Source organism: Panthera pardus, unplaced genomic scaffold (genome assembly GCF_024362965.1).
Source record: "Panthera pardus isolate Hobbes unplaced genomic scaffold, ASM2436296v1 HiC_scaffold_16, whole genome shotgun sequence".
Lineage (NCBI taxonomy): Eukaryota > Metazoa > Chordata > Mammalia > Carnivora > Felidae > Panthera > Panthera pardus.
In genome coordinates this window covers 314,415-337,581 of record NW_026526721.1, presented here as the reverse complement: position 1 = coordinate 337,581, position 23,167 = coordinate 314,415, and the positions used below count along the sequence as shown (strand labels likewise).

At 49.1% G+C, this 23,167-nt stretch overlaps 1 protein-coding gene across 8 annotated transcripts in view; it reads left to right on the top strand.

The window, feature by feature from the left end:
- PCNT (pericentrin) overlaps window positions 1-14,426 on the top strand; it is a 132,419-nt gene extending 117,993 nt beyond the window's left edge. For 7 of the 8 annotated variants that reach the window (XM_053902928.1, XM_053902925.1, XM_053902931.1 and 4 more), the window contains 7 exons: window positions 608-781; window positions 6,875-6,985; window positions 8,183-8,415; window positions 9,985-10,061; window positions 11,596-11,716; window positions 13,496-13,623; window positions 14,070-14,426. In XM_053902928.1, the coding sequence (XP_053758903.1) occupies window positions 608-781; window positions 6,875-6,985; window positions 8,183-8,415; window positions 9,985-10,061; window positions 11,596-11,716; window positions 13,496-13,623; window positions 14,070-14,113 (888 nt within the window). In that variant the 3' untranslated portion in view covers window positions 14,114-14,426. Of the gene's footprint in view, window positions 1-607; window positions 782-6,819; window positions 6,986-8,182; window positions 8,416-9,984; window positions 10,062-11,595; window positions 11,717-13,495; window positions 13,624-14,069 lie in introns of those variants that run through there. The other variant, XM_053902930.1, reaches the window with a different exon arrangement.
- The last annotated feature ends 8,741 nt before the right edge of the window (window positions 14,427-23,167 follow it).

Sequence of the window (23,167 nt, the reverse complement as noted above, 5' to 3'; positions counted from 1 at the left end):
GTGCCTGCTGTAGGCTGAGTGTGGCTCTGATTATGGAAGTAACGAACCTGTGTTAAGGGACTTAGTCGGCGGACCCTCGGGGAAGAACCCACAGTGCTCTCTGGGCCCTCTGTGTGCTCCCCTTGCTCACAGAGGTGTGAGCAGGCCGGTGCTCTGTAGCAGGCTGGCCCTGTCAATGCAGCCCAGGGCTGTGCGAAGTCAGTTTCTTACAGGATCAAAGAGAAATGTGCTTTGATCAATTACTGTTTTCCCTCCCATAGATGGACAGCTCTTCTTAGCCCCACAAGCTGTCACTGAACCCCAAATATGGATAAAACTATAATTCCTGGAAATAACCAACAGTAAAAATACACAGTGTGTACCTTTTCTTTTTCTTTTTTCTTTTTAGACTAAGAGCGTGTGCGAACAGGTGAGGGGCAGAGAGACATTCTCAAGCAGGCTCCACCTCCAGCACAGAGCCCAACTCGGGGCTCGATTTCACAACCTTGGGATCATGACCAGAGCTGAAATCAAATCAGCCGCTCAGCCAACTGAGCCCCCAGGGACCCCTAAAGTGTGTACCTTTTAACAAAAAACGTATATCCGTTAATTTTTTTCTCTTTTCAAGAAAAAAACGCCAGCAGAGCTGCAGGTCCAGCTGGTGGATGTCCTGCTGAAAGACAATGACTCCCTCACGAAAGCTCTGTGCACAGTGACCCAGGAGAAGGCTGAGCTGCGCCTGGCGGTGTCCCAGCTGGAGACGTCTCTGAAGCAGCACCTGCTGAAGGGCCGTGTCCGGAGCGTACGTACTGGTGCTTCTGCTCGGAGACGGCGTGAACCGGGCTTCCTCTGGGCTGTGGGCTTGAGTGCTGGCTCTTTCCAGTTAGCTGTCATGGGCTCTGACCTCCCCAAGATGCCAGATGCCTTATATAACATTTCAGCAGGTTTTCCACTTTGCACACAGACACGGGACCCTTGCCGAGAGATGATGTTTGATACATGTTCATGAAAAGAAATCTGTTCATTTGACTTTTATGTAATGAAAACGACCTCAATTTTCCTGATTGTGTAGTTTGGTGGACTTTCTTCTTAGAATGCCTGATTTTTTTTTCTTTTATATTTAGATTGTCGTGTCCCTGATTTTACTTTTATGATGAAAAAATTTTTAATTGTTTTTTGGACTTGTATGCAGTAAAATCTGCCCCTGGTAGGATGCCATTTGAGTTTTCACACACATGTGGATTCTCGTGCCCCGTGTGACCACACTGTTAGCGGAGCACATGGCCCAGTAGCACATCCTGTTCCCGGCTGCCGGCAGGCACGGCCTGGCTCTCTGCGGTTTGCCTTCTCCCGGTGCCACAGAAGCGGGCCCACACGGTGTGTAACATTTCGGAGGGCTCCTCACTTCTCTCCTAGCGCCCACGAGATCATGCTGGGCGTTGGCGTGTCAACATCTCCTCTCTCGTGCTGCTGAGCAGCGTCCATGCACAGATGTGCCTCAGTTCAGCCGTCTGGCTGCTGGAGAATATTGGGGTTGTTTCCGGTGCTCAAGGATCGTGATCAGTGCTCCTGGAAGCTGCTGTGAGCAGGGTTCGTTTCTCCGGTGTAAATACCCAGGAGGGGACGCCGTGTCCCGTCACATTTCTGCCGAACCCTGCCGAGTGCCCAATAGCTGCACCATCTCACTTGCCCTTGAACAGAACGTGGGAGTCTGGTCCCTCAGCATCTTCACGCTTGGGGCGGGTGGTGCCTTTTCTTGTAGCGTCCCGCAGTGTGCGGCGACATCTGTGTTTCTTCTTAAGTGAAGAGTCCTTCCAAGTCTTTGCCCACTTGTGTTTTTTTTCCCCCTTTTATCTATTTGCATTGAAATCCAAGTTAGTTAACATATAGCATAATAATGATTTCAGGAATGGAATGTAGTAGTTCATTACTTATACATAACACCCAGTACTCATCACAACAGGTGTCCTCCTCGGTGCCCATCACCCATCTAGCCCATCCCCCACCCACCTCCGCTCCATCAGCCCTTAGTTTGTTCTCTGTATTTAAGAGTCTCTTAGGGTTTGTCTTCCTCTCTGTTTTTATCCTATCTTTACTTCCCTTCCTATATGTTCATCTATTTTTCTTAAATTCCACATATGAGTGAAATCACACGGCATCTTTCTCTGATTTATTTTGCTTAGCCTAATACCCTATAGTTCCATCCATGTAGTTGCAAATAGTCTTCGCCCACTTTTAAATGGCATTGTTTTCTTATTTTGTTGTGTTTCCAGTTCATATATTGTGATATGTTTTGCAAATCTCTTCTCCCAGTCTGTGTTGTCTCTACTGCATCGATAGTACTCTTTGCAAAACAACAGTTTTAATTTTAATAAAGTCAATTTGTTTTTTTATGGATTATGCCAAGAGTTTTATAGTTTTACTTCTTACGTTTAAGTCTAGGATCCATTTTGCTTTGATTTTTTTTTTTTTTTGGTCTGAGGGTTAGGTCAAGGATTATTTGTATGCAGGTTGATATCCAGTTATTCTGGCATACGTTGAAGATTGTCTTTTTTTATCAGTTTGTCTTTGCCAAAGTTAGAAGTTGCTCCACAGTTGTGTGTGTGTATTCTCTGTTCTGCTCTCCTGGCCTTCACCAGCTGCCTGATAGGTGTGGGTGACAAAACCTCCTCCAATTACACATTGGTGATCATTGCATTCTATGAACACACTAAAAACCTGTTGAACAACTGTTTTCAGAGGATAAGTTTTATGGTATGTGATTTATATTTCAATAACGCTATTATAGAGGTTTAGGCAAGCATTGACATCTTGACTGTATAACTGTAACTGTTATTGAATTTAGCGGTATTGAATCTTTCCATCTGTGAACTTGGCATGTCCCTTCATGTATTTAAATCTCTTAAAATTTCTTCCTTTTTTCTTTTTTCTTTTCTTTTCTCTTTTTTTTCTATGTTTGTTTATTTTTGAGAGAGAGAGAGCATAAGCAGGGGAGGGGCAGAGAGAGAGAGACTCACAGAATCCGAAGCAGGCTCCAGATTCTGAGCTGTCAGCACAGAGCCCAACACGGGGCTCAAACCCACAAATTATGGGATCATGACCTGAACCAAAGTCAGACGTTCAACTGACTGAGCCACGCAGGCATCCCATAAAATTTCTTTCTTAAACGTGTTGTAGTCATCAGCATTCATATTCTAAAAACATTTTGTTAGATTTTTACCTAAATATTTCATTTTTCAGGGGCCTGTTGTAAATGGTACTTTTCAAATGTTTTGCTTTCCAGTTATTCATGGCTAGTGTATGGAAACACATCAACATTCATAGGTTTGCCTTGACCTTAGGTGTCCTGTGACCTTGCTAACCTCACTTTTTAACCCTCGAAGTGTTTCTGTAGGATTTTCTACATGGACAATTACATCATCTGCGAATAGAAAGTTTTATTTTTTTCTTTCCAATGCAAATACCTTTGATTTTCTTTTCTTGCCTGGTGTACAGGCTGGACTTGCAGACTTGGACGTGTTTGTGCAGGCGTGGTCCCCCGTCTTGGGGGTGGCTCTTTGCTCTGTCACTGTGAAGGGTGGTGAGCAGGTACTCACATGAAGGCCCCGGCCTTAGTGTGCAAAGACTTTATCCTGAACAGATAAGTTTAATTTGTTATGCTTTTTCACCTGTTGATACGGTGATGTGTTTTGTCTTGTTCGGTCAGTTAACATGGTGCGTTACGTTGATTTTTGGATGTTGACTATCTTGTGGCACCAGGAAAAGCCCCACTCGGTCATGATGTCTTATTATTTTTATATATTGTTGGGTTTGATTTGCTAATATTTTGTTGAGCATTTCTGTATCTGGGTTCATGAGTGATTTTAATCTGGAGTTGGTTTTTTGTTTTTTATTTTTATATTGTCATTGTCTGGTTTTAGCCTCATAAAATAAGATGAAACATGTTTCCTCTTTTTACTTTTCTGGAAGAAATTACATAGAGCTGGTATTTATTTCTTCCTTAAATATTTGTTAAAATTTAACCAGGAAACCACCTGGGCCTAGTGTGGGTTGTTTTTCAGTGGGTTGTTTTTCAACCACCCCCGCTGAAAAACAGGTGGTAGTTAGTGATGGACTTGATGTTTCTGGTGCTGGATGGAGGGAGGGGGTCCCAGGAAAGTCAGTTTGTCCAGCTGGTTGTTGGTGGTGTTCACCTGGTTGGTGTCCTGTGGCCTTTTGAGCTGTCTCCTCCTTGTTTGCAGTCACCACACGGGAGATAACTGACATCACTGAACAGAATGAATTTGTCTGTCTTCAAGCTCCATCCAGTTTTGCTTTGCGTGTTTGAAGCTCTGGTGGGAGATAAAGTAAAGGGACCTCTGTACTGGGGAAGTAGGGTCCAAGCACTAAGGAGACTCAGGACTTCCGTTCTTTGATGTGAGAAGTTACAAAAACTGCATGTTTTAATCTTTTTTTTTTTTTAAGTTCATTTGTGTATTTTGAGAGACAGAGACAGAGAGAGCATGAGCAGGGGAGGGGCAGAGGGAGAGGGAGAATCCCAAGTAGGCTCCACACTGTCAGCACAGAGCCTGATGTGGACCTCGAACCCACAAACCGCGAGATCATGACCTGGGCTGAAGTCAGACACTTAACTGACTGAGCTATCCAGGCACCCCGAAAGCTCCGTGTTTTACTCTTGATGAAAGCTGTCATCAGCACCAGTTCACAGCCCTGTCTGCTTCTCTGGAACTTGCTCACAGGTGTTTGGAGGTCCCTTGTTGAAGGCATCCTGTTGGCCCTGTGGGACTAAAGCCCAGTCACCATTAGAGCACTTTTGTCCTTTATGTGAGAGTTCACAAGGAAATCAGGAAGTTATTTCTATTGAAGAAAAATTGACATACGATATACTGTATTAGCTTCAGGTGTGTAACATAGTGGTTCGACACTTACACACATCACAAAACGGGGACCACCCTGGGTCTGGTTACTAGCCGTCACCACACAGTTACTGTGTTCTCTCTGCTGCATCTTCTTTACGACTGGACATTTGCACCTCTTTGTCCCCTCCATCCATTTTGTCCGTTCCCCGACCCTCCTCTCTCTGGCCACCAACCAGTTTGTTCTCTGTGTCTGTGAGTCTGTTTCTAATCTGTTTTGTTTGTTCATTGGGCGTGTTTTTAGATTCCACGTGTAAGTGAAATCAAACGGTATTGGTCTTTTTCTGTCTGACTTATTTCACTTGGCATAATACCTTCGAGGTCCATGCATGTTGTCATGGCCACTTGGGTGGTTTCTCTATCTTGGCTCTCGTAGATAATGCTGCCGTTAACATAGGGTGCAGGTCTTTTTTCACATCATCTTTTCGTTTTCTTTGAGTAAATACTCAGAAGTGGAGTTACAGGATTGTATGGTAGTTCTGTTTTTAACTTTTTGAGGAACCTCCACAGTGTTTTCCAGAGCTGCTGCACCAGTTTGCATTCCCACCAGCAGTGCAAGACGGTTCCCCTTTCTCGGCGTCCTCGCCAACATCTGTTGTTTCTTGTCGTTTCGGTAATAGCCATTCTGACAGGCGTGAGGTGGTATCTCAGTGTGGTTTTGATTTGTATTTCCCTGACGATGAGTGATGTGGAGCATCTTTTCAGGTGTCTGTTGGCCGCTTGGATGTCTCCTGGGAAAACTGTTCAGATCCTCTGCTCATTGGATTGTTTGTCATACTGAGTTGTATGAATTTTTAAAATATATTTTGGATGTTCACTTCTTATTGGATGTATTGTTGGTTGATGGTTTCCTTTGCTTTTTTAGTTTGGTGTAGTCCTATGTAATTTTTGCTTTCGTTGTAGGAAATAAATGTTTTCAAGGAATAAGTCACAGGCTGCGAGTGAACTGGTGGGGCATTTTGCCCTTCATGTCCAAGACAATTTCCATGTCTAGAGTGTTTCTTTCCAGAAAAGCCCAGGCTGTGTTTTAGAACCAGGAAAACAAACATCTGTCCTTTTCCTTCTTCCTCGTCATGGGTCCGGCGAGGGCCCTTCCACGGGGTCACCCTGGTCATAGGCTCCTCCTTTCAGCCAAGCCCTGGTGCTGGGGGCTGGTGCCACCAGGCTGCCTTTGATTCCTGTTCCAGACTGAGGGGCGGAGGTCACAGTGCACGTGGCCCAAGTACTTGGAGCTCCCTCTGGCCTCAGTAACAGGTCCTGGTTGTCCGGTGTGGACGGTCCCTTTGTTGTCCTCACTGTGGGATCCTCCTCCTCTGTTAACGCGTCCCTACTGGAGCTCTGGGCGTCTTCCACACACATCGTGGTGTCCAGGCCATGCTGTGTGCATTTGGACACGCTGCCTGGTCATGACGTCCTCAGTGTGCATGGCACCCATGTGGGGCCCTTGCTGAGGTTTCCAAGAGTGTGATTTGTTGGTGCTGGAGTAGAACCAGGGATTCACACCTGCCAGGAGTTAGCATTTCTAGGACCAGAGAGTATGAGGGTGTTTAACAGGCTTAGCACTTTGAATTCAGGGTTCTTCTCATAATTATTTAGATTTTGTTTTTAATAATAATGTACCTTTTGTGCAGTCATACTTCAATAAATGCTATGTAGCAACTACCCGTGAGTATTAATTATCTGATTGATAATACCACGTGACAGCTTAGGCACCAGTGAAAAGAGGCTGAAGGTGGCCCAGGCATGGCCCACATCATGGCATTCGGGAGATGTGCGCCCAGCCCCCTTGCACCCAGGGTGGGCCTCCCCCTGGAAAGACCCCTGGGGGAGCAAGAAACAAGCTGTTTGAACATGACCCTGCCCCTGGGGCTGGGGTTCCGAGGGGTCATCTCCTGCCGACTCTGCCCTCGGCCGTGTTTCTCAGGGTGCTCCTCTGTTGGCTCAGCCGTGTGGACGGTGCCGTGTGTGGTTCGTTACAGAGGCCGGACAGGTCTTCATGGAGGCAAGACAGGGCGGTCTCACAGAGCTCACCGCGACAGCCGGAGGCAGGGTTGCCCGCAAGCGAGGATGCAAACCCCTGCAGCATGCGGGTAAGGGCGGGTCTGAGGGCTGTGCTGGGTGTGCACGGTGTCACCTGCTTGGTGCCCTTTGTCTGTTTTTATAAAGACTGTCTATTTCTAGAGCAGTGTAAGGCTCACAGCAGAATTGAGGGGAAGGTGCAGAGACGTCCCACACCTGAGCGAGCCTGCATGGACGGGTCCCGGTCACCCAGAAGCACGGTGCATGGCGGGGCTCGCTCTCGGTGGTGCACCCTCTGTGGGTCCGACAGTCGTGTAGGACAGGTGGCCGCCCTTACAGTGTCTTGCAGAGTCGCTTCCCCTAAAAATTCTCTGCTGTGCCTGGTCATTCTCCCTCCACGCCTAAAATCCCAGTGCTTTAAAAACCCTGGCCTGTTCATTGTAGCAGCGAAAGCATTCTTGTGACATGGGGTTCCCCCGGGCCTGAGCACAGCTGCCAAAACACGTACCCACCCTGTGCCTGTTTCCAGCCGGGAGACATGCCGGTTCTAGCTGTCGAGCTGTCGCACATGAGGGGAGTTCAAGTGAGAGCACCTCCATCTGAAAGCTGGCCCCATTCCGCACAAACCTCGTGTCTGTGCTTGGAGTCCCGTTAGACCACAGTCGCCACACCCTGAAAGGGCCCTGCTCATCATGTTGGCCCTGAGGTTTGTGCTCTGAGCCCTCTCGAGGGAAAAATTGTGTCACAGCATTAGGGTATAAGGACATACCTCTCTATGTGACTTGAGGGATTTCCCACAGCCCCTGAGATGTCCAGGGGGCCCAGGATAAGACCCCGCCCCGCCACAGGGGCGCACCTTACCTTGTGGTCAGATTCCTGGGGTCTTTGGGGGGCTCCCTTGAGGCTTGGAAAGGAAGTCTGTGGTCTCCCTTTTGTCTGATACAGGAGATCAAACTCTGCACAGCAAAGCCATCCCTGGGGACAGAGGTCACACAGGGCTGATGTGACAATTTGCTGAGAAGGAAAACAGTCTGGTTCTTTTTCTTTTTCTTTTTTTGAAGATTTATTTATGTATTGAAGTTGTCTCTATGCCCAACGTGGGGCTTGAACTCACAACCCTGAGATCAAGAGTCGCACGCTCCACCGACTGAGCCAGCCAGGTGCCTCTGTCTGGTTCTTTTTAAAGCACAGTGGTACAAACGTACTGTACAACTTCTGTCAGCAAGATGTCTTTGTTCCATGACTGTTTTGCTTTTTTCTTCTTTCAGATGGAAAAACTATATCTGCATTATTTGAGAGCAGAAAGCTTCAGAAAGGCTCTGATTTATCAAAAGAAGTATCTTTTACTATTGATCGGTGGATTCCAGGACTCTGAACAAGAAACACTCTCCATGATCGCTCATTTGGGAGTATTTCCTTCCAAAGCTGATAAGAAAATTAGCACATCTCGCCCTTTTACAAAGTTCCGAACTGCCGTCAGGGTTGTGATCGCAATATTAAGGTAATCTTCGCAAGCAGGAGGCACATTGGGCTTAGTCCTCCGTTGTCTTACTGTGCAATTACATTCTTTTCTAAGATGATGAAATTTGAGGCCTTAAAGTATATGTGACGTTTGCCTTCAAGAAATCATGTTGTGCAAAACTGTCAGCTGCCTTCTGACGCCAGAAGATTGAGGGATGCCTTTTTATCACAAAACAGTGCCTTGCCCCTTGATGGGTCTCTCTCAGGGTCCCTTCTGATGACAGGCACATCTGATCAAGTTCGAAACTGCATTTCACTGCTTCAGATTGCAGTTTCCTATATTTTAGTCAAATTTGTGCTCCATAAAAAGGGCCAGGTGCATAGGAACAGGGGACCCACACGAGGTGCTGTTTTCCATCGTGAGTATGAGACCGCTCCTGGGGGAGGGGAGACTGTGGGGGTCCCACCAGCCTCAGACGCCGCTCACTGTCCCAGTCGTTTGTTTACACAGGGTCTCTTTTGGGGGACAGGTATGTGACTCTGGTGTGATTGGAAATTTTGACCTGTTCAAAATTAACAGTGATGAGAATCCATTTTATATTATAATTTTAAGATGTGCTGAATTTCTAAAAATGTCCCAGTAAGAATTGTACTACTGTATCCGCTCTATGATGCCCACAAGGTGTGTCCTCAGGCCCCAGCCATCTGTGGGAGGGTACACGCTGAACGCAGTAGCTGGGTGGGCTGCCTTCCCTGGCTTCTCTCCCCCAAGCTGCAGAGGGTGGTGGGAGCCCTGCTCCCCGCAGAGACTGAGCACCGGCCATTCCGGTCCATCAGGGTTCCTTGCTCTCGTGCTCTCGACTCTCAGCCTCAGGCCACTTAGTCCCCTCACCTCTGAGTTCTGACCAGAGACCACCCCCCCACCATCTGTGTGTCCATCTGTCTGTCTGTCTATTCTGCGTTTTTGGACAGGAAGCCTGGTAGGTGGTCTGCGGGGCTGGTAAGCAGTCCCAAGGCCCCGCCGCCAGCACTCCTGACGGTGGAGGAGCGTTTTCAGCAGCAGTGGTTTGATGCGAGGCAGACATGCCTTCTAAGAGGGCCTGTGGTCAGAGAGGCAGCGGTGCCTGGAGCAACAGCCAGCAGGAAGGCCCGCTCTGAAGGGCGTCCACTAAGCCACAGAGGGTCCGTCCCGGGAGGGGTCAGGGAGCCCCCCCCCCCCCCCCCCCCCCCCCCCCCCCCGCCCAGTGGTGCTCCTCCCGACACCCACCTGGCACTCCTCAGTCTTCTGACCAGGAGCGCCTGAGGGCAAAAGCCTCTGTCTTTGCGCCTTTTGTCCTGTGCCATTAGGTGGCGTTAGTGGCGAAGGGAGCAGGTGTTGCAGACTGATTTGAACTGGGGTCTGTGAGACTCTGAGCTGGTGGGCATCGGGCGGTTGTGGGGGCTGTGGCAAGGAAGGTGCTGAGGGCACAGGCATCAAGGTCACCACAAAGACAGTGGGGGCCCACCTGAGTCTGATTCCAGTCGTAGATCACGTCTGGATTTTCGTTGTTCTTTTCACTCCTATTTGCTCTAGTTTTCAATGTTTTGTGTCCTTTTTTTCCCTTTGTAGACTACGTTTTTTGGTTAAGAAGTGGCAAGAAGTAGATCGAAAAGGAGCTGTTGTGCAAGGCCGAGCGGCCCGCCCAGGTGGGCCCCCTGCTTAACCCCTTTACGCTGGCAGCCAGGTGCTGGCTGAGCCCATTGGAGACGCAGTAAAGCAAATATGAAATCAGTACATCCAGGGACGCTGGCAGCGAGGCGAGATGGCTTCAGAAGGAAAATGGCTTTAACACTGGGAAGCGTAGAAAAACCCAGGGTTTACACAGTTAATGGTTGAAAAAATGTAGAAATGCTAAACATGTTGACCAATAACTCATTTAGTAGAAGGTCCACCTTACTGTCCAAAACCAAGTGATGTTCTGCTTGGTGTGGCCACATCTGTCCTTGGGGCACCACTGCCTGCTGGATCAGCCACACCTGGTCCCCAGGTGCCATGCTGACCCACGCACAAGCACAGAGAACGCCCCTGTCATGGGGCACGCAGCCCCTTGTCCTGTGGGGCTTCGGGGGCCTGGTGGGAGGCTGCCAGTAGGCGGCGCCCCCTGAGCTCTGCCCCCAGAGCTGACCATCAGGGGACTGGGCTTCCCTAGTCACTGATTAGCTTTGGTTCCTACCTGTTGATTGTTACTTCTTGAAATGAAAATGGCTTTTCGACCTTCAGGCCTTTAGGAGAGTTTTCTCCTACACCAGGTGCACCTGGTGGTCTCCAGGGTTCTGCCTCTCCCTCTTTGGAGACCTCTCCTCAAAATGGGGTGGAGGAACACCCTCCGCACTACTGCCCCCAGGATCCCCTGGAGGCACTGCCCGTATGCGTGCTGGGGTCAGGTCAGCCCTGCAGGCAAGGGCAAAACACAGGTGATCAAAACTCGGGGTTCTTGTAGAGCTTTTTTTTTTTTTTTTTAAATAACAACAATTCCATCCATTCATTCATTCATTCATTCATTCATATTTTAAAGAGAGAGCACCAGTGGGGAGCGGAGCAGCAGGAGAGAGAGAATTTTAAGCATTTCAGTGTGGAGCTTGTGGCAGGGCTCAATCCCCCGACCGTGGGATCATGACCTGAGCTGAAATCGAGTCGGACACTCAACTGAGCTGCCAAAGCGCCCATAGAGTTTTTTAAAACAATTTTTAGGGGTGCCTGGCTGGTTCAGTTGGTGGAGGATGTAACTCTTGATCTCAGGGTTGTGAGTTCAAGCCCCACATTGGGTGTAGAGATGGCCTAAAATAATAATAAAAAAAAAAAATTCAGGGGTGCCTGGGTGGCTCAGTTGGTTAAGCGTCCAACTTCGACTCAGGACATGATCTCACGGTTCATGCGTTTGAGCCCCTTGTTCGGCTCTGTGCTGACAGCTCAGAGCCTGGAGCCTGCTTTAGATAGATACTGTGTCTCCCTCTCTCTCTATCCCTTCCCTGGTCACACACACCTTCTCTCTCAAAATTAAATATTAAAAAACATTTTTTTAAATCTCTAAGGCATAACTTTTATAAATAGAGTATTTTTAAAATGTTTGAAGTTGCCATGCAGATCTTAAAAGCTTAACTTTTGGTAGAGGGTCCTTCCTACTAAAAGGCATTCGTCTCTTTTCCTATTCCCTTTGTTGTTAAACGATTGTGGGGGAAGGATTCCCGATGCCACGGCAGCAGCCTCCACCCAAAACCAGCACGTCCCCACCAACCCGGGATGCATCCTCCAGCCACACTGGGGACCCTGTGCCAAAAGCTTCCCCGTGCAAGAGGGAGAGGTGAGTGTACTTCGAGGCTGCGTTTTCACTGCAGCCGGGCCCGCGCTGTAGCGCAGCCGCTGTGCACGGGTTTGTCTCCAACCGCGGGACCCCTCCCCAGACGTGCACACAGCCACGCAAGGCCTTGGTGGGCTCACCATAGTTCTCTGGGATTGGGGTTTTGCACACATGATGTTATCTCTGTACTTAGCACTCAGTTGGCAGTTGAGATGTTACAGCAACACAGTTAAACATCCACAGGTTATTTCCGTGGGGAAGAGCCCTTTTCGTTTTAAGAGATAGGAGGACTTGTGGTTGGACGGTAGAATGCAGTTTTGTTTAAAAATTAAATTGAGGAAAGCTTTCCATAATGGCCTAAGGGTTTGAGCCAGGATTATATGGAATCGGCACGTCCTGAGGCCCTGGTGGGGGTGGTGGGATGTGGCCCCCGCCTTGTCCCCAGAGCGTGTTTTCCCAACAGAGGGATTTCTCATCCAGGTGCTAATTACGGAAGATGTGACTTCCGTTGCATTTCTGAAGATTGAACCATGTGACCATCCTGTCCAAGTGCTGGTGTGAGGAAATCTAGAGCAGGAGTCATTTACGTAATTCTTTCAACAACATGACCTCCAGTGTTTGTAACACACCCTTAAAATGTGTAGCAGAATTCAGTTTGCATCTTTGTGGGTGTTTGCACACACATCCAGTCTTCTGTTTCTCTGAGTGAGCTTTCCAGAGCAAGCTCCGCTCTTAGGGTACAGCACTGTCTCCGAAGTGCCATTGACCGGCATTCGCTCCTTCACCCCATGCCCCTGGCTGACGGTGGCATGTCAGTGCAGACCACACTTCAGGAGTGTGGCGGCCACTGGTGTGGCTGTCCCAACAGGAGAGATGGTGCAGTACACACAGGCGCCACGGCCGTGCCACGGGGCAGCCCAGGCGCATGTGTTGTGCGTCCGGGTCTTGATCTCCTGTGCTGATGACGTTCCACCAACGTGTGCAGTTCCTCAGGGAGACGTATCATGAAAGTTTTGGCTTTGGCCCGGCCACGAGCAAGGCAGGGAACGCACACGTGTCCACTCTGTGTGGGGAAGGCAGAGGTTCCTGGTCTGGTGGCCGAGGCCTCTCCAATGTGGACGGGGTGAGGATGAACAGGAAGTGTCCCTACCCTGAGAAACAGTGACAGCAGAGGACCAGGAGGAAGATGCACTGAGTAGGGACCAGAATGGGACGGGTTGTGCCTCCGGTGAAGGGGACAGTTCGGGACCATCGGAAAAGTCCCGTGGGTAGTTGGGTCACCCTCAGGGCACAAAGAAGAGGTGGGTCTGAGGGACAGCGGTGCAAAAACCAGTTGGGATAATGAATTCATACATGAAGATTTTATGAATAAAATCATAGTATACAGTAAGTTTTAGTCATTTTAAGCCTGCAACATTTTATAGAAGTTAGTTTTTAAAAGCATTACATAGCATTTTTAAAGAATGCCTTACTTTTGGGGCGCCTGCAGGGCGTGCAGGCTGGCTGCAGCCTGCAGGGAGTGCAACTCTTGATCTCAGGGTCGTGAGTTTGCGCCCTGCGTTGGGCGTAGAGTTTGCATACATATGTACATACACACGTACACGCATAACTACATTTTAAAAACCAAAACGAACAAACGCACACACACATATGTACATGCTTCATTTTTTTTTTCGTGGTAAAGGATATGAAGGCGATGTTTGTCTGCTTCACCCCGTTCCCTGCTGCCTGTCTGTGCTCTGGGTGCTGACTTCCACTCTTGTTTTATGTGTTTGTTTGAAGATCCGCTCCATCCTCAAACTCAAAATCAGAAAGATCCCTGACTGCTTCTCAAGACCCTGAACATTCGTTGACAGAATATATTCATCATTTAGAGATGATCCAGCAGAGACTGGGCGGGGCACCTCCAGGTAATAAAAGTTCTTCTGTGTTTTCTAAAATAACACACTGAACCCTGGGAACGAAAAGTAACATCGCAGAGGCTGTAGTATTCAGGTTAGCAAGTGTTGTTACTTTCGGTCTTAATCATTAACCATCGTTACTAGGATCGTTGGGCGAAGGCACCTCCAGAAGTGTGAGCAGTGTCTTCAGCGTGAGCGTGGGGTCCATTTGCTTGATCACTAGCTGGGCCTTTTGCTCCATTTTATGCTCACAGGGAACAAGTAATTATGTTTCAGGATAGAATTTGTGGGGGCTTCTTCACTAACGTAGTTTAAGCCATGGTATATTTTAGTTGTAATTCTTATTTTTACCATAAATGAGGTTAATTCAGTGGTACTGTTTCAGTATCATGAAATTCTTAAGAGACACATGAAGAGTTCTAACGAATTGCTACGTCATTTTTCTTTATTTTTAGATTGTACTTCAAAGAAATCCTGCCACCAGAAAATTAAACAATGAATAAAATCCTTGCGGCTCTTACCTACGACAATTCTACTTGAGGAGAAGATTGGGGTTCTTTTTCCTTTGTCTAAGGGAAGCTTGTGGCGTGGCATCTGGGCAGCACACAGTCTCCCCACGTGCCGGAGATGCCAGCCCCCCTAGTGCGGCTCCTTAGGTGTTCTCACCTGTTTGTAATACTACAAAGCCAAGTGGAGTCTATTCTGTGTAATTTCAGTACGTCTTAGGTCCTTACCTTTCTGAGGTGACGTGTGCGCTCGTGAGTGACAGGCGTCTGCCCTGCCCCGGGCACATTGGCAGAGCCCCTGCCCGCCTCCAAGAAGGAAGCAGAGCCTGGCCTCCTGTTGTTTATTTTCTTCAAGTGTACAGATGGGGACTTGGTTTAAAAACACAAACACACAAAAACCAAAAAGAATAAAAGTCCAGCACTATTTTATTTGTGAACGGCCCTTGTGTTGTGTTTCAGTCTTCTCCAATTTGCTTTATCAGTGGCAAGAAACCAAAACAGAGACTGGGAATTCCTGTATGTCAGGGTTTTCGGAGGGACACAAAGTGTTCCTCACCTGGTAAAGACAGGTAGCCACTTGCCTTTTGCTGGGTCTTACTTGGTTTCCTAGTTGAGTATCTCCATGTGATTTCAAGACCTCTGAGTATGACATTTATTCTGCTGAGCGTAGGCTTTAACACAAAACCATTTTTTCTGAATCACAGCTTACTTCCATGATAGATGTTCCTTCCGGCCTACAGCACCGGTGTGCGTCTGCACTTTCTGTGCAGCAGCTAACACGACTGTGAGGCCAGTTCCTTACAGCCTTTCCACCTTTTCTGCCGAGCTCTGTGCTCTGCTGGTTGCTGTCGCTGAAGCCTGGACGTGTCTCTTCGGTTCCGCATCCAGAAGAATAGTGATCTGGTTGGTTATCAGATACAGAATAAATGTCCATGTGGGAGGCCTCATTTAGAGCCACCAGCAGAAGTGACCATCACGCCAGCTCAGTACCTGTGGGAGCTGGTCCTTAAAGAGAAAGAGGTGTTCACCCTGCCTTCCATAGGAGAACGGCCAGTCATCCTCGTAGGCGAGGGAACATTCTTCTTACGGAAAGGTGCCAGCTAATTAATAAGGAGGGGACTATCCCATTAGAGACCTGCCGTTCTGCAACCCACGGCAGGATAATCAGGTCAGGTCCTAAAAGCACAGTACCCATGGGTCAGCGGGCGGCCTGGCGTTTGGGCCTCTGGGTGTGATGATGGGTGAACTGCACGGTGTCTCCTGTGGCTGCTCCTGGTTTATAGATGGAGGAACAAATGACATAAAACCATGAGGAAAAGACAAACGTGGGGGATATTCTAAATGTTTTATTTATTTTTGAGGGAGGGAGACAGCATGAGTGGGGGAGGTACAGAGAGGGAGGGGACAGAGGATCTGAAGCTGACAGCACAGAGCCCGATGAGAGGCTCAGAGTCACAAACCGTGAGATCATGACCTGGCCAAAGTCAAACGCTCAACCGACTGAACTACCCAGGTGCCCCCAAACATGGGATATTCTGTAAGTGATTCACCTAGTCTCATCAGATTGACAGCATTGATGAGGGCCTGTTCTCAGTGAAAAGAAACAGGAGACACAACCAATGAGATGGGTGTGAAGTTTAGTTCCTAAATTGAGGACCAACGGCTATAAAGGTGGTTTTGGGGGTAACTGAACCTGTACTGGATGATAGCTTTTAAGGGAATTTTAATTCCCGGTTGTGCTGACAGTTATGTAACAGAATGCTGCTTTCTTAGGTGTCGTATGCCGAATTACTAAGAACAAGGGGCTACAACCACTGGATGCACTCTGAGATGGCTCTATGGTTAGGAAAAAATACACACAAATATGGATTAAGTAAGCATGGCAAAATCTTTGTAAAATATTGAATCTGGCTCATATAATGGTATATGGTCATTGTTTGAAAATTTTCGTAATGAAAGATGAAAAAATACCACCCACAGTCTGGGCTAGGATGTCTTACTCTAACGTAGGATACCTTATCAGAGCTCAGACCGGGAAACAGAAACCACACTGGGTTTCCAAACAAAGGGGATTTAATACAAGGATTTGATTACTCTGCAGGCAGGGGCGCTGTTCTGAGCCCGGCCGGAAGCTGCTGGCACCCAGGGGCTGTCAGGGACACAGGGACAGGGCGCTCTTGCAGGAGCTGACCACATGATGAGACCTGTCAGCCTCCAGAGAAACGTCCCATCTTTGTCCTCTGGCCCTCCTGTCGGCCAAGACCGGACAAGGGAGCCTGGGACGGTCCTTGTGCACGACAGACGGGCGAGAACTGATCTGAAGGCACGTGGGCAGTGCGTCTACTCCGCGTCTACTCCTCGTCTACCGAGCATGTGTTCTCCTCCTCCACACACATGACTGAGACGTACCTTAATCCGCCTGCCTGAGGTGAGTTATCCACGATGGCCTTGGGCCTCTCCAAGGCCCACACGGGGCTGCGTCTCAATAGTGCTGCTCTCCAGGGGAGACAGACTTCGCCCGTAGGACTGGGTCAGCCCTTCACAACTTTGTGCAGCCGATGTACTGTGGCTTGTCACACAAAGTGGGGGAGATGGAAGGGGAAGGCGTCCCTGCTCTGCATGGAGTCACGAGGCCCTACTCGACATTTATCACCTCTTCCTTCGCCAGGGCCTTGTTTCCTGGTCCTCAGCCAGCACCTTGGCTGGTTGGGTGACATCAGCTTCCCACCAGAAAGGTTTGAGATCATAATAGTCTTGGTTTTAGAAGATGTCCCTTGTTTTCTCCTCTTACAGTTGAGTCTGAGATTACCGAGTACCAAGAGGTGCCTGGTGAGGATGGGCTACAGATGGGTTTTCCTGTCCTCACTGTGGGCTGCCATCCAGCTGCCCTGTGGTGATTGGGGCCAGTCACACCAGCCCATACAGCAACCCCGCCCCTGCTGATTCAGGGGACAGTCTGCTCTTGTTGAAAGGGACTGTCGTCTGGAGGAAGCAGCTCCCTTGGGACAGCAGAGCCCAGTGTCACAGGATGAGAAGCAGAAATTGCTCCGGAATCATTGGCATGATGGTAACAGGGGCTGTGCCCGGCTCACCCCCAGGCTCCCCTGCCGTGGGAGGAAAGGCTCCTTGAGGGGTGCCTCGAGTCGGCAGGCCTTTCCACCATCCGCCGGGAGAGCTCCTTCCGGGTGATGGGAGTTAACGGTAAAAGGGAATGCCACACTCTCTGTGAGAAGCAGGGATGCTGAACACGAATTTGGGGGGCGGGGGGGGGGGGTGGTCCACAAATGAGCTTTGGGCAAGGAAAGCAAATCCATGTCCAAACAGGAGTGGACAGAGGCATGTGGACAACTCGGGGAAATTTAATGGGAACCCAGACCACCTGTTCATGCAATTTACATTTGTACACTTTAATTCTGACACTACCTAGACTGCCCCACTTTAAATTTTTTTTTTTTTTCTCAACGGTTTTTTTTTTTTTTTTTTTTTTTTTTTTTTTTTTTGGGACAGAGAGAGACAGAGCATGAACGGGGGAGGGGCAGAGAGAGAGGGAGACACAGAACCGGAAACAGGCTCCAGGCTCCGAGCCATCAGCCCAGAGCCCGACGCGGGGCTCGAACTCACGGACCGCGAGATCGTGACCTGGCTGAAGTCGGACGCTTAACCGACTGCGCCACCCAGGCGCCCCTAGACTGCCCCACTTTAGACACTAGCTGTAAGTGTAGACACTAGCTGTAAGTGGGGTCCCCGGGCCACAACTACAAATGTGGCTGTTTTCACAACCTCTCCCCTCGGGTTTGGTGATTTGCCAGAATGACTCCATGCACGGAAATGCTGGATTCACTGGTTTGGTGAGAAGGATAGGACTCGGGCAGCAGAGTGGAAGCGACGTGCAGGACAGGCTCAGGGGCAGGACACAGAGCTTCCCTGCCCTCTGTGGGCGTGCCACCCACACAGGGTGTTCACCGACCCGCAAGCCCCCCAAACCTTGCCCACTGGCTTTTATCAGGGCTTCGTGATGTAGTCATGATTATCTGCCACGTGCCTGAAGTCCGTCTCCAGCCCCGCCCCTCTGGTGACTGGCCCCCATCCTGAAGCTGTCTAGGGACCTCACCATGAGCCAAGTCATTAGTGAAAAACTCAGGGGCGGTCAAAGGGGGCTCATTGTAACAAAAGGACACTCTTATCAGGAAATTCCGAGGGTTTTAGGAGCCAGGAAACCAGCAAAGGTCAAATCTATATATTTTCATTACACCTCATATAAATAGCGCTTAAGGTGATTAGGGCTCCGCCTCACCTGCCTGTCCTCATGGCTCAGCCATCAGACAGCACCCAGGGTACAACGTGCTGCGTGAGTTGTGTGTTGCTTGGGCAGGAGTTTGGTCTCCGCCAGGATTCAGGGGTAAGTTTGATGTTTCTCTAATGGAAACTGAGTTAGCAACAGGAGGAGGCAAAGCTTTGCCTCAAGACCCTAGTGGTCTGCCCTAATGGGGCTAAGTGAAGCAGTGTCCAGCATCCTGCGTTGGGTGTCTTGATGACCTGAGCAGCAAGCATGACGGCCTGCGTCAAAGCTGCAGGCCTGTGGTCATCCTGGTCTGCGGGGACGCTAACGTCTTGTGGCTTCCTCGGCATGCACACTGGGTCCAAACAAGCCATCCCTCACGGTAGGCGGTACAAGGCACGGCTGTTTGCCTCTGACATTGGAAGGGACACATGCTGTTCTGCAGGCTCCTTGACCCCCAGAAACTGCCACAGGGGCAGCCCTGACTTTGAGTGGAATCTGCCTCACAAGCCAGCATATCTCTTGCTGCTTTCCGTTCATTAGGACCTGTGACTGTGATGTTTTCAGTGGAATGGATCAAAGTTCTATGATGTCTAAACAAAGACCCTAAAATAAGATAGTGACGGGCACTGCTGCCTCTGCTGAAATTGAACTAATCGTCTTTTCTGGTTGGTATTGAGGAAAAAGTGACGAGGGAGCCTGAATATAAACCTTTTTATCAGGTGCTGTTGCTTTTGGGCCCATGTCAAGAGTTTGATCCCAGTAGAGAAGAACAGGCCTCCTCTGGGAGGAGACGGCCCAAACACGCCGTGACACACCCGCGGAGGGCTGGACACCGTGTAGCCTTAGGTTGGGCTGCTGTAACGAAATGCCATAAACTGTGTGGCTTACAAACAACAAAAATGTATTTCTCCCAGTTGTGGAGGCTGGAGGCCCAAGATGAGGGTGCCAGTGGGGTGGGGTTCTGGCGAGGCCCCTCAGGACGCAAACCGCTTACTTTGACTTGTCTCCTCGCGTGGCGGAGAGTGGGGAGGGGAAGCAAGCCTTCTGACTCGGCAGGCGCTGATCCCGGTCATACGGGCTTCACCCTCACCACCTCCTCTACCCCAGTTACCTCCCAGAGCTCCCTCCCGCCGTCTAATGCCATCACGTTGGAGGACGTACGACACTGGGTCTGGACAGATCCGAATGACCAGAGTGAGTGGTGCTGAGTTTTCTACTTCCTGCCTCCCCTGTGCTCTGCTCTCCTGGGAAGTTCCCCATGACCAGTTGACAGAACAGGAGAGAACGGGTTTGTTCTTCAGACGGATCTACACGGCATGCTGGCATCGGCTAGGAGTGGACAGGAGTGACTCCACCACCCAGCTTAGGGGTGGATTTGGGGAGATTTCCATTTGGCTTCCGCCTCTTAGCGTCTGCGTTGCCGACAGAATGCCAATGCTGAGACGGTGATGTGGCGGCCTGGCTCCCTACGTTACAGAGGAGGCCGTGATTTGTCAGCCTAGAAATAGACACACGTTCCAGGTGTGAATTGGGCTTCCTGCCTGCGAGGCATCCGTCGGCACCAGCACCCATGGGCTTACAGAGTATCCCACCCAGCTGCAGCCCTGCACGGGCTGTTCTCAAGCCATGAAGGTGCAGGGTCAGCTCACGCTCTTAGAACTCACTGGGCTCACTGTGTGTTGGGGGAGGCCATCGAGAGGATGTGACTGCCAGTTGACCTGTGAGCTGGACCTGTGCAACTGGAGGCTCTCCACTCCCTCCCCTGTCCTTGGAACGTACCCACTGCCTACTGTTCCCACTGTGGGAGCTGTTCCGAGGACATAGCCTTGTTGACACCATCTGGATCGTGTATGTGACTGAATCCTGTGAAGGCCTCTGTATAAACCTTTAAGGTTCTGGCAGGTGGGTGTGGAGATCTGCCTGTCTGATGTCTGCCCAAGAGAGGCCTCGTAAAGAAGGTACCTTGCTTAGTATAGCTGCCACCTACCAACCTGAAGTTGTCCGCCTCCTCCTTTGGTCTCTCCTTTCCCTCCACATATGGGGACCAGTTTGCGAACTAACACCATGTATCCCATCGGCTGGAAAAAATTGCCTTGACCAAAGAGTGGAGCGGTTGCTGAAGGCTCTCTTTCGGCACCAGCGTGGAAACACATCTTAAAAGTTTGAGGGACTGTCTGAAAGTGGTGTGCTCCTTAAACCATTAGCACACGTATCTGCTCCCTCCCTTACAGCCAGACTTCAGGAATCTGTGAATCGAGAGGCAGACCCTTTCATTACATGTGCAAGTTGAATTCTTTAGACTTCTTTTTTTTCTAATGCATTTTTATTTCTATATCTAATATTTTTAATCTCTGTGCCCAACATGATGCTTGAACTCACAACCCCAAGATCAAGAGTTGTATGCTCTACTGACTGAGCCAGCCAGGGGCCCCTATTTTTTAATTTTTGATGGAATAAAATGTTTTTAGCTTATGTTTTTATTTCTAATGTATTTTTATTTTTAATTGAAATATAGTTGATATACAATGTTATATCAGTTTCAGGTGCACAACATATTGATTCAACAATTCTATACATTATCACCACGATAAGCATAGTCACCATCTGTCACTGAACGATGTTATTGTATTGTTGACTGTATTCCCTATGCTGTACTTTTCATCCCCATGACTTAACATATTTTACCACTGGAGTTCGTACGTCTTCATCCCCTTCTATTTCCCCCATTCTCCCACCGCCTCCCCTCTGGCAACAACCAGTTCTTTGTATTTATGAGTCTGTTCTCTTTCTTGTTTGTTTTTTAGATTCCACAGATGAGTGAAATCATATGGTTTGTGTCTTTTCTCTGCCTAACTTCCTTCACTTAGCATAATAGCCTTTAGTTCCATCGATATTATAGTGAATGGCGAGATTTCATTCTTTTTTATGGCTGAGAAGTATTCCATTGTATATACACCACTTCTTTATCCATTCATCAGTCAGTGGACACTTAGGCTGCTTCCACTTATCGGTTACTGTAAACACTGCTGCGGTAAACAGAAGGGTGCATATATCTTCTTGAGTTAGTGTTTTAATTCTTTAGTTTTTTCATCATAGTTAAGCAAAGGACCACCAAGAGGCACCCACACAGACCACCTGGGTTCCACATATTCTTCCTCATTGTGTAATTAATGCAGGAGATGCCCTACCTTCTCCACTGCCAAGACAGTGACTCCTCCTTTTGCCTGCTTGTTCCTAGATGCAAGGACCCCAAGGTTTCCAGACCACCATAGTTTGCAATCCAGGGGAACAGTTGGCATGTTCCCTGGTGAGGGTCCTTTTGGGGGACTAGGACTTCTAACCCTGCAGTCTGAACTTGGGAAGATAGGAAGCACAGAGTGCCACAGTGGAAAGCGATGGTAAGTGGGGCCACTCCTGTTTCCACCCCTTGATTTCAACTCATGTATCCTTCCTCTTGGGGATACAGTGGCATATAAAGGTCTGAACGGCACCCTGTCTTTGCAGAATATTAACTCCCAACTTGGCACCACAGCTGTGCCTTTGGCTGGCTGTCCCGATGCTCTCTCAGGCAGTGGATCTCATGGTCACTGCACTTCTGCTGCCTGAAGTGCCCTCCTGCACTTCCTGTGCTGTAAAGTGAGTCCTATTTGATATGAGGCCATACGGGGTCCTGTGCCAGTGGAACAAACACTCCTTAAGCCCTTGCTGGTTGATATTTGTGGGCAAGAAGCCCAAGCATACATAGAATATGAATCTATTCCTGTGAAAAAGAACTGCTGCCCCTTACAGAATGGAAGTTCCAATAGAGTGAAGTAGGTTGATTGACCTTTTCAAGGTCAGGAGACATAATGGAAGCTCAGCATTGGCCTCTTCTGCTGGCAGGTTAGACATTCAGTGGCAGCTGGTGGCTCAGCCGTGATCAGAGAACTCACACTGCTGGGCCCACGGGTAGCCTCTGCTCTAGCACCTTGGCCACTTTGTCCTTGTGCCCAGTGGCAACTGCTGTCCAATGTAGCTGGCCGGTCATTCTGTCCACTTGGCTGTTTAATACTTCTTTCATGGATGCTCTCTAGACTTCAACATTTTACACAAAGACCACCCACTTGGTGCCTATTCCAATAAATCTATCCTCATGCATGTATCACAGAGCTCCTTATCCCAGGTTTGAATTTTGTTCCAGGCCCTAAGCCAGCCACCTACCTAGGTCATCCAACACTGTCCGTGGTTCACTTGTCACATTAAAAAAAAAGTGAATGCCTTTGCCCTTTGGGAGGATATGCCCTTACCACTGTCTTACAAGCTCCCCCCCCCCACCCCCGCCCTGGAGTGAGGCTGCAGTGTAGCTGCTGTCCATGTGCAGTTTGAACTCACATACCAAGCCGACCCATTTAGTTAGTTAGTTTATTTAGAGAGAGAGTGGGTGGGGGAGGGGCAGAGAGAATCCCAAGCAGGCTCTGCATTGCCAGCACAGGGCCCAACATGGGGCTCGAACTCACAAACTATGAGATCGTGACCTGAGCTGAAATCAAGAGTTGGCCACTTAACTGACTAAGCCACCCAGGCATCCCCCAAGCCCACTCATTTATGAACCAAGCTCAAGATTTTTCCTTGTCAATTGGTCATCAAGGCCCCCTGTATGGTCACAGATGTGGAATGGTGGAGTGGCTCTAGCACAACAGCAGGGGGTGCTGTACGGGTCTGGGCTACCTATTCGGCACTCACCTGTGACTTCTACATTCTCATGTTCAGTCTTGAATGCACTGCT